We start from the raw sequence: 12,122 nt of genomic DNA on the forward strand, positions 1-12,122 counted from the left end.
TAGAGACGGGGTTTCACCATGTTGACCAGGATGGTCTCGATCTCTTGACCTCGTGATCCACCTGCCTCGGCCTCCCAAAGTGCTGGGATTACAGGCTTGAGCCACCGCGCCCGGCAATGTGATGAAAAATTCTTTAGGTAGGTTAGAGGTACATGTAAGATAAGATAGTACCAGTTTCACATTTATACAATATTTTTCTACTTAGTTGTTTAATAGGTCTTTACAGTCTTCTGTCAAGCAGAGTGAATAGTGACTCTGGCATTTTTAGACATAAGAGATTTACAGGCCAAATGTTCAGATTATAGGAAATGTTGTTCTTATTATAGATAAGAACTTTATTGATGTTTTAGAAGGCAAACATGAAGAAATGACATTTTAAATATTCAGGTTTGAGGATGCTGTGGATTTTTTTAATATCAGTATTTCAACATCTTATATGCTTTTAGCCTTTCAATCTCACAAATAAGTCTATATATTTGACAAATAAGTTATAGAGATGTCTTCTTATATTAACTTTCATTATTCCAATCAGGAATGTTAGTGGTTTTCCATAAAAATCTCTATATTCTATTTATGGAGATAGTATTTACCTAATGCCTAGTTTGATTATATTAGCTCTGTTGAAATGGTCTGTGTTCTTTAAGATAATTCTGAAATTTAATTGATGAATAGGATAAAATGTATAGAATGTTTTTCAGGAGTCACACTTTCTTTAGAAAGAGCAAAAAATGTTACTGAATTGAGAAGAAAAGTAAAGTATACATTTTCATGATGCTCAGAAAAAAGGATACATTCTAAAAAGCTATTCCATAGCTAATTATTGCCAGGAGACTTAGCTTTTCTTCTTCCTCCAAGAGAGCTGATTGAACATAGTGTCAGAAATACCTCTCTAGAATTTAGAGAATCAGAATTGCAAGGGTGCTGAGAGGTCATTGGTATAAGTTCCCATGAAGTTGGTTGTCTTTCTGTAACGTCTCTAATATGTGGTGGCCGTATAGCTTCTGTTTCATGACTTCAGTCACTGGAAACATAGTGGTTCGGAAGACTACTCATTGTATTATTAGACTGATGTCATTAGTAGAAATCTCTTCCCTAAGGTAAACCAAAACCTGTTTCTCTGTGATTCTAGCTTTTGGTCTGAGTTCTGCCCTTAGAAGCAAAAAGAATAAGTTTGTGCTTTCTTTTTCTTCTATTCATCCATGTGATCACTTTTTAGATATGTGGTGGTAGCTATCCTTTCATTCCTTTTCTCATACCGACCACCCCACAATCAATTTTTCAGGCTTCAGGGGCTCAACTCCTTTATCTTGTCCTCACTGATAGAAATTCAGACCTTTCAGAATCCTTGTCATCCTCCTTAGCCTTCTAGACTAAGCAGTTTTCAGTGTCTGAATACACTACTTGAGATGTAGTCAGCTTTTGCTAGATTATGTTGAAGTAACAAGGAACTCTTGATGCATCAATGACTTTCAACCATAAAATTTTATTTTCCACTCATGATACACATTGTCTTTTGATTATCTGTACCTCTGCTCTGTGTGTCTCTTCATTCTAAGATAGAGGCTGAAAGAATAGTACCAGCCAATCTGGAACATGGGGAAAAGAGCAAGAGCAAACTATGTGATGACTGCTGAAACTTCTGCTTCCATGTGGCACCCTTCACTTCCTCTGACATCATGGCCAAAGCAAGTCAGGCTTGACAGAGGGAGGGAGAAGTATGCTTCTGCTGCAGGAAGCACTTCAAGTCAAGGGAAATGGGCAGGGATGTAAAATGCTCTTACAGGGAATTGGGAAAAATAATGTAATCAAACACATCTAAGCAGTTGTTTATATTTTTTACCTTACCTAGTTCAAATGGGGCTGGAGATAGTCATGTTGCTGTTTACTCTGAAGGCATATTTTCATTATAATCAAATCAAATATAAGGCTGAAACAAAGTTGAGGAGGGAGCACATCATGCTTTATCATATCATGTTAAATGCAGACATCTAATATAATGCTTAACTTCTTGCTAGGCATAAGGGAATTGAAGAAACAATGTGTTCTACTATCCTCATTACCTGAGAAAAAGATAGAGGCCTTTATAATAATGGTAGAAGTATGCTCCTGGTGCTGAATTCAGGTGATAGTATCAACAAATTCTTATATGAGGATTACTGATCAACATAGTGGGCCTTGCTTTTGAACAGTGCGTTTATAGGAACTGACAAAAGCCACATTGAGGAGCCTTTAAAGTATGGCACAGTCCTGAATAAAGCCTTACTCTGTGAAGAGAATTTGACTATTGTAATTTCAATTTTCTCCATTACCATGTCTTTTGCTAGACTTGCAACTAGGAAACAATGCCAAGTATGACAATTTAACTTTGTATCTTCTCATTTAGGACTGGGATTAGGTGCTGCCATTATCACCCCAGTTTCCCCCAGTAGATTTTTATGCCTATCACTTTCTCTCTCCCTGGGATGTTTTTATTTTCAGTTTTTAGATATATACAAACAGAACTTTAAGGAAGCCACTGTATCAGGGGTCTCTGACTAGTAAATGCACTGTTCCATCCCCTGTTGTTATCACATAGAAGTGCCTGAAGATTATAAACTGGCAAAGGTAATGCCTCTTCTTACAAAGGGAGAAGTATGGTTGTGTAAATAGACAGATTAATTTTTGGTGCCTGAAAAGATGAAGGAACTAATTATTGAGTAGTTGGGAAACACAATTAGAATATTAAAGGCATATTTAAAATGTCCTTTTCAAGTAGTATTTACTTGACAGATAATTAGCAGAGAGTAAACAAAAAAGTGTTAATGGGGCTTTGTTACCCCAGGTGGTACCTAAATTTATTAGAAAGGCTTAGGGAGGCTTTGCATTAGTGTAGAGGACTGATCAGAACACTTGCTTGTATTAGATAAAGAGAAAATTCTGTCGGCCTGATAATTTCTTGCAGATAGAGAAAGAGAAGTTTTAGGAAATGTGTCTTATCAGTGTAAAATAGCCTTGGTATTGACAGTTCTCTCTCCTGGAAGCAGCTCTCACTGGAGCAGGTGTGATAGGTCTGAGGAGCAGGAGCTAGGTTACCGAAGTCCATGCTTATAACTGCCGACAACAACAAAATTACTACTTTAGTAGCTAGAAAAATATATATACTAGCACATCCATCCGTATTTAAAATGAAACTAGGATATATGCATCTAAGGGATGCTTAGGTATAACATGCCTGAGATCAGCTTATGTGGTGGAGAGAACACAGACATGGGAGGCGAGAGATCCACTCCTTCATTGGCACATTCATTTCATTGGGAAGATGAAATACTAGATGGCAGACTGATGAATTTTCCCAGCAGTTTAGTTTGCTGGAATACTCTTTATCATTGAGCATTTTAAATAGAAAAGTAATGACTGAAAATGGTTAAAAATTAAAATACCCCAAGGCATAAGCAGAGGCCTTGGGCCCCAAGTCTCCTTCCTCAGACAAAATGAATCAGTTTCTACTGTTTTCTTCTGGAAATATTAGTGTTAGTACAAATATATTTAATATGTATATCCTCTCCTCTATTTTTTGGTTGTTTTTGCTTGTTTTAAAAAATTGGATTATATGATCTATACTGTTTTTAATCTGGCTTTTTTACTTCAAGTATCTTAAGGTTACACTTAAAATATCTTATGGTATTACCTATCTTAATATGTATTTATTTCATTCTTTTTTCCTGTTGTGTAGATGCAATATTATAAGTGCCACAATTTACACGTGTTCTACTTTTAAACATATAGGTTGAGTCCTTTCATACTACAAACTGCCACAGCAAGTATCCTTGAAGAAATATCTTTGTGCATATACAGATAGAGCTATAGAACAAATTCCTATAACTACTTCCTCCAGCTGGATCAAAGAATATATACATTTCCAGTTTTGATGGATACTTCCAGTTTATCAATGAGGTTGCTAATAGGCTTACAAAAAGAATTCTGTTACTTTACCCATTCGTCAGCGGTATCTGGGGATAGTTCTTTTCTTAGTCTCAGCAACACTGTGTATCCTCCAGCTTTGGGTGCTTGCCAGTCTGATAGTTTAAAAATGGCAACTCTTTCAAAAATGTATTTAATTATGAATGAATTGAAGCATCTTTTCATATGCTTAAAAGACATTTCTATTTGCTTGTGAACTATATATTCATATCCACTGCTCATTTTTATATAATGAGGAAATCATAGGTTTTAATTTCAACATTAAGGAAATTAGTTCTTTTTTTTGCCATGTATATTGCATTCATCATTTTTAGTCCAACAGATTTTTTTTGAGTCACTACTTTATTTCAGGCTAGCTGTTGGAGATACAGTCATGAAGAAAACATAGTCTTTGTACTTGAGGAGCGCAACATGGGAAATAACATACAAAATAAAAATTACAGTGTATTGTTGTAAGCATAAATAGAAAAGAGGCAGAGCGAAAGAATGATGATTAACTTTCGTTTTTGGGTAGCAAGTAAAAGGACTGACTCACTGTGGGGGCTGACATCCTAATTGAGTTTGAAAGATGAATAGGTTCTCATAGATGAAGACAGACATTGGTAAAGGCATTTGAGACAGAAAGAACATGTGCAAGACATGGTGTATTCAGAGACCCCAGTAGTCTACTTTGCTAGCATGTAAGAAACATGATAGGGGCTGGAGGCAGAAGCAGAGGAGATGTGACAAGAAAAATGGGCAAGAACCGGGTATCAGAGGGCCTCATAGCCTGTCCTGTACAGCTTGGACATAAGCTCCATAAGGGATTTCTAACAGGGGAGAGACCCCAGCAGATTTGTTGTTTTTAAAAAAGTGTAAATAAAGGATTGACTTTGGCCAAGGAGAAACCGGAGAATGTCAAAGACTGGATGGCAGACTGTTGAAGTCTCCCAGGCAAGGGATGTTGAGGACATAAGCCTGTATATGGCAGTGGTCATTGTAATAGAGAGAAGACGACAGATTTGATAGATTTTAGAAATACAACAGACAGGATTGGTGAATCAGTGATGAGGGATCACTCAAATTTTAGGTTTGTGTGATTAACCAGTTACAATGCTAGAAATGAAAAAGGGAAGATGAGAGGACGTTAAGGAGTTCAAGAGCAGCCTGGCCAACATGGCAATACCCTGTCTCTACTAAAAATACAAATATTAGCCAGACATGGTGGAGTGCTCCTTAATCTCAGCTACTTGGGAGGCTGAGGCATGATAATGGCTTGAACCCAAGAGGCAGAGGTTGCAGCAAGCCAAGGTTGCAGCAAGCTGAGATTGCACCACTGCACTCCAGCCTGGGTGACATGGCAAGACTCTGTCTCAAACAAACAAACAAACAAACAAAACAGATTGCTGTCCCCTACTCCCAGAGTACCTGATTCAATAGGTCTAGGGTGTAACCTGAGAATGGGCATCTTTAACAAGTTTCCAGGTAATGTTGATGCAGCTGGTCTAGGGACCTCACTTTCGGAACCATTGGTTCCTTTATGTTATTTTCCTAATTAAAATATAAAACAATGTGTATTTAACAGGAAGATTCTTGATTACATAACAGATAATTAAAATGGTAGCTTCTTTTGTTTTTTTTTTTTTTTTTGAATGTAAATTGTTTTTAAAGTATCCTTATTTCAGATATGTGGATAAAGTTCAATGAAGTCGTAAGTGTAGTCTTACAGAAATATCACAATACATTTTTGTTTTAAAAATTTAAAACCTTGTTTTATGATAAAGTTGTATTTTAAGAAACAGTATTTTCATATGTAATGCTTAGGGAAAAAAATTTGTCATTCTCTTTAAGCTATATTCTAGTATTTCTGTTTATACTCACTATTAATAATGCTATATCATTATAATATATATGTATATTTCTAAGCATTAATACTATAATTTTCTATATTTTAATACTATAAGACAGCATATTATATTAAGATATTATTTACATGAATTGATATTTTTAACATTTAAAAATATTTTCTGAGTTGCTAGCTGTATGTATAGCCTGATCTTTTGAGAGCATAATCCTAAAAGCACCATCCTTCAGTATGTGTCATAAGAAAATAATGTTGGAGATTTAGGGGGGCTGAGATATAATATTTAAAAAATAAAAACTGGTAGCCAGGCACTTAGGTAATGGATTTGTTAATTTTTTACTCTAGTCTTCATGTTATTATTCAATACCTTTTCCTGAATTGCTTGAGCTAAGCCAACTTTCCTTTCCTTTATGCCTCATATATAGCTTTTCTAGTTTATCTTATATACTGTTATGGCTTTATATGCTATTTATATTCATTGATGATTTCTTGAATTAGTGTACTAAAATAAGAATAATGAATATGCTTCCAACTCAGAATCTATTCCTCCTTGTGTCCCATGAGATTATAAACTCCTACAGATGAGAAAAGAGTCTTAAATCATTTTTGTAGCATCTATATGTGGCACCTGGCCAAGTCCTTTTCACTTTTTTGTAGGAAGCCAATAGATGTTGAACTGACAAACCTTAATTTTTAAACTCTTCAATATGGGAGACACTCATTTTCTCTTTTGTCATATCCATAATGGGAAAAATTTTTCCCCCACGTTTCCAGCACTTGTGTATTCCTTCCTCTACACAGAAGGTGTGGCTTGGCTAACTGTTGAAACTGTGAATCCCTCTGGGCCATCCTTCTTGTCTTAACCACACTTCGCTCTGTGTCTCCCACTGATGAGTTGGCTAAGGCAGGACCACTGCTCATTCTCTTGTTTCTAGTTCTTGTCCATTCTGCTACTTGGTTGGTTTCTTTGCCAGTCCCCCTGTGTGTCTCTTCCCTGTGGTTTAGATTTGGGATTAGAGACTTTAAAACAGTACTTGCCCTGTGAAACTTGTCCTCATCTCCAGATTAGGTTAGGTTCCCTTTATGTAACATCCTATACCTCTTCCTATTGCATTCATAATCATAATTATCTTAATTATTAGCAATAGCTAATAACTATTAGCAATGGCTAAGATTTTCTAGGTGTATATCGGATGCTAGGTAAACACATATCATATGCTTTGTTAAGACTTCACATGCATTGTCTTATGAATTCTTCACAATATCCATTTTACATACCAAGTAACTGAAGCTCAGAGAGATAAATTGTAACACATCTGATAAGTGGTAAAACCCAGGCTGTCTTACCCTGGAGCCAGTAGGCTCTTAACATTCCTGCTTCACAGCAAGTGGAAGAAATCAGGAACATTAACTCTCATTCCTAAACAAAGTTAATTAGTCACAGATCAGAAATAATATAACATAGCTTGGAGGCAGGAACAGTAAACTCTTAAAATTGGTAATTTGGGAAGAGATGCCTTTCCTGGGCATCCATTCTGCATTAGATAACTTTCTTCTTCAGTGTTTCAAGGCCTGCTGTGTCTGCTTCTCACTCTGCCCTCTCTGTGAGGAACTCTGAAAGGGGGGAGTAAAGGATAGAGTGCATCTGAACTACATCTTGAACCACTAATAACATTTTTTAAACTAGGCAGGCTCACTTCAGAACCATGCATTCAAGTTTTTATCAAGGTAGTACATCTCACAGCAACACATTCAACAGTAAGGAAGCGCTTGTGATGAAAGCACTGCCAGCAGTGTGGAGGCAATTTCTTGGTCTGTTTCAGTTTGTCTTCTAGTTATTTCCTAGAAAAGGCTGATGAGAAATAAACGTTTTGAATTCATGTCAGTCTGAAAATGTTTTATTTTTTATTTATTTTTTTTTGCTCTTTAACTTGAATGACAATTTAGCTGTGAACAGAGTTGTAAATTAAAAATTATTTTGTATAGAACTGGAACTTCTAGCATTTTCTTCTGTCTCAGATGAATTTCTCTCTCTGCCTTTGAAAGCTTTTTATGTTTTTTTCTTGATCCAGAATTTTATGTTGATGTGCCTGATTTCTTTTTCTCTAAGTGTGTTTGATAGTTTGTGGACTCTTTTGGTCTGAAAGCGCCTGTTTTCCTCAGCTATTACTGACACTAGTATTTCTTTGATAATTTTTACCTCTATTTTCTCTGTTCTTTCTTTTTAAAACAATTTCCTCCATTACTCAAATTGGTCCTTTATTTTCTCAGATGTTTCCCATAGCATTGTCTTTTGTCATACCTTTTAAGAGACTTAATTTAACTTTAAACTTTTTTGCATATTCTTTTTTTTTTTTACTGAGTTCTACATAATTATATTTCTCTTTTTTAGCTTGAATTATTCTATTTCCTTTGGTATCAACTTTCCTTTTTATTTTCAAACTCTGAGTTTTCTTTGTGTGCCTAGTATTTTTGATTATCTATTTAGATTTAAAATAGAAGGCTTACATAGCCATTGTGGGTTTCTTGGGAGTAATTAGGACTATGTTCAAGCTGGCTCTTTCTCTTCAGTAGAAATTCTGACTGCGAACTTTGTGTGAAAATAGGAAAAGACTTGGGTGGATTTACTGGCAGCCTTTATGGGGACAGATACTCCAAATCCCAGAATGAGGTAGAAGCCTTAGCTTTTCAATTTATTATTTTTTTTAAGTTCATTTGCCCCCCCATCTTTTTTTTTTTTTTTTTTTTTTTTTTTTTTTTTTTTTTTTTTTTTTTTTTTTTTTTTTTTTTTTTTTTTTTTTTTTTTTTTTTAGTTTGTTTATCATTTCTGTTGGAGAGGAATCCTCAGTTTTCTGTTTTGTTTTGTGGGTAAATTCTAGCATCCTACACCTCTAATTGCTGGAGAGGAGAGAGGAATAGTGGTACAGTTTATCCCATATGTGAACTTATAGTTGGATCCTTTTTCAGTCCTGTTTCTCACTCCTGCTGTTCCAACTTGATTCTAAGTAGTTATTGTCCTACTGAATAGCTTCTACCTCCTTTATGCCCTTCTTATGGTTTTATTGGCTTCTTTGTTTTTCCATCAACCTGTTCCCATCTACTGTCTGTCATCTAGAGATGTCAGATGTTTTGAGCTGCCGGCTGCCTGTTTTTGTAAATAAAGTTTTATTGGCACACCCATGCTCATTTGTTTGAATATTGTCTGTCTGTAGCTGCTGTTGTGCTACAGTGGCATAGCTGAGCAGTTGAAACAGAAGACAGCAGAGCTGAATAGTTGCCACAGAGACTGTGTGATATGCAAAGCCTAAACTATCGACTCTTCCTTTACGGGAAAAGTTTACCAACCTCTAGTCTAGAAATGTTTTGACATTTTTTATTTTCTTGGGCTCAAACCTACCAGCTTTGCCTTCTCACCCTCTTCTTTTCATAGATAAGGAATTAATTCATTGTAAGGTTCTCTTTTAATTCAGTCAGATCTGCAGAGGCGTATATGCCTCCTCAAGCCTCCAAATGTCTACTGTCTGCCTGTTCTGTTCTCTTGAACTGGAAAGACAGGGTCCTCACTCTTCACTCTATAATATACTGATAGTCTGCTTATTGATTATTGTCTTCTATGTATGGCCTTTTAAGGTGCAACAGCTGGGATTCTATGTAATTCCTCGTTCCTTAATATAAGGCAAAAGTATATAGTGAGGCTTCAAAAAGTGTTTGTTGAATGAATAAATTAATATCCTTATGTTTTAATTTTCTTTTCAAAGTGGTAAGGAACAGGTATTTTTTTCTTCTGAATACACATTTAAAAGAGTCTTTACCTATGAATAATTCATTTTTACATCCTTTCTCAATATTAGGTATTTAAACAGTGGTTAATATTGTGGGGAATGGAGAGGACCTTGTATTCTAGATGCATGTCAGCCTACTTATTTGCATTCTACCTCATTCTACTTATTTATCTCTGTTTTTCTTTTTTTTAAACTGAGTAATGTAATATTTTTTCTTCACAGTGTTGCATTATTTTATATGTTAACAAGCTGGAGCTTGTTTTGTAACTGAGAAAATAATCTGCATAAGGATCCAGAGTGTTTTAGGAGCAGTATATTTCAAATATTTTTCAAATGGGATTTTTCAAAAATATGTCTGACTGTGTGAAATAATTGCAAAGGATGATTCTGAAACAGAAGAATTTTTAAATAGGAATAAGAATAAAATCTGAGTTGAGTGGTTTTTACTTTGTTTTGATGTGTATTTGTGTTTGTGTTTCTCTTCTTGACCATCTGACTGTTATTTAAAATCATTTCCCACATAGATTAAGAAAGATGTACTGAGTTCTTAAAGAAATGATTTTGATAGTAGACATTTCCATTAGAGTACATTCGTCATTTCTTGTACTGCAGTAAATGTGTTTTCTCTTGAGTCATGGTGTCTTTAATAGTACCAATTTAAAATTATAGCAGTTATGTGAAGTAGAGACAGCACCTGAATTATTGGCTTATTTGGAAACTAAGCACATGGCCTGTTTTAAGATCCTCTGCAGAAGAAGGTATAGAGCATTTTTACTAGATATGCTTCTTTTCCTATTGTTTCCCATATAAAAGAAACAGAATTGTGGACTTGTAGTTATTTGATTCATCTCATCTCTAACGAATCCTTCAAATACGTTAGCAAGTTTGTAAATGCAGAAGTTTGATTTATGGTTTTTTTTTTTTTTTCTGTGACTATATCTGATTGTATATGTAGAGGAAAAGGAATGAAATACTGGCATCTTCCAAAAAAAGGAATGAGAAAGATATGTTTTTTGCATTTTGTGGATATTGAGCTTTTGAATGATACAGTAATAAAGAAATGTTCTTGGCCTCTGACACAAGATTTCACAGGGCTACGATTCAGGGGAATGGGCAGTCCCTTGCATGTATCATTTCTCCTCTTGCTTTTCTGCTTGTGCTATGTGTGTATAAACTTATGAAAAATAAATATTTTCTTAAATATATTGTATTTTACTCTATTAAACTTACACATTTTCCAAGAAATTATTTGAAATGGAAACTCCTAGAAAAGAGAACTGGTGTTGTTTGTTTGTACAGTGTCATTTGTAGAAGGGTATAAGAGTTCCATAAAAATTTGGGAAACAGGAAAGTGTAGTAAGAGGAAAATATTATTGTATTATTTATGTTAGTACTCTCTAATATAACTTTCAAAGATGATAGAACTGTTCATTATCTATGCTGTCCAATACAGTAGCCATTAGCGACATGTGACTACTGAGTACGTGAGACTTGGCTAGTGTGAAGGAGTGCAATATTTCATTATATTAAAACATTTTAGTAATTTTACTGTCTTTTTTAAATTATAGACTAACATATTTTAATTTTGTTTTACTTAATTTTTGATTCTTTTTTCTTTTCAGGGAAATATATGCAGATGATGAACATTCTTAAGCCAATTGCCTTTGATGTTATTCATTTCATGTCTCAACTATTTGATTATTACTTGTATGCAATATATACCTTTTTTGGTCGGAATGATTCAGTAAGTCCACCTTTAGAGGGAAAAAAATCTTTGTTTTAAAATTTAATTTATATGTGTTAAAGTTTTTCATTCTCTCTGTAGAAGATACACAGAAACATTATTTTGCAGATTATGCATCGAATATAAAATTATTGATATCAGCTTTCTGTTTGCCTTATTACTTTATTTATATATTAATTTTAAGCTTTGGTATGATGAACACATTCAAATTTTTGGCAGAAAAAGTACAACATCTGTTTTTAACCTTGAGATATTTTGGCAATGAAAAATGTGCAGGCTGCTTTATTTAAATCTTGCCCATGTAAAATACGAAACAGTAAATGAGACATTTTAAATATTGGATAACAGCCTTAGCAGTCACTAATACATTTAGAAGATAATGAAAAATATTTATTAAAATAATTGAAAATCTGAACTGACCCAGCCATCTGTCTTCCCCAGAATTAATGTTTTCTGCACCTCTTTTATGTGTTTCCAAAGCTCTTATTGAATATATCTTTTTCTCCTACTCACAGAAAATAACACAATATTAGGCAGGTAACTAATTTAATACTTTAAAATTAATTATGTGGTTTTCATAGACGTTTGACAGCTTTCTGTGTAAAAACATTCCATTGAGTCCTATGAATACATAATAATATTACTTATATTTCATATCTTTTAAAAAATGCAAATTTCGGCCGGGCGCGGTGGCTCAAGCCTGTAATCCCAGCACTTTGGGAGGCCGAGGCGGGTGGATCACGAGGTCAAGAGATCGAGACCATCCTGGTCAACATGGTGAAACCCCGTCTCT

At 34.7% G+C, this 12,122-nt stretch overlaps 1 protein-coding gene across 1 annotated transcript in view; it reads left to right on the forward strand.

Moving 5' to 3' along the window:
- The window catches only part of VPS50 (VPS50 subunit of EARP/GARPII complex), a 127,887-nt gene that overhangs the window by 90,729 nt on the left and 25,036 nt on the right, over positions 1–12,122 (forward strand). The window contains exon 21 of the mRNA XM_017525102.2: positions 11,208–11,329. Coding sequence (XP_017380591.1) covers positions 11,208–11,329 — 122 coding nt within the window. The remainder of the gene's footprint in view (positions 1–11,207; positions 11,330–12,122) is intronic.

The sequence above is a fragment of the Cebus imitator genome, unplaced genomic scaffold (genome assembly GCF_001604975.1).
Source record: "Cebus imitator isolate Cc_AM_T3 unplaced genomic scaffold, Cebus_imitator-1.0 Scaffold37, whole genome shotgun sequence".
NCBI classification, from domain to species: domain Eukaryota; kingdom Metazoa; phylum Chordata; class Mammalia; order Primates; family Cebidae; genus Cebus; species Cebus imitator.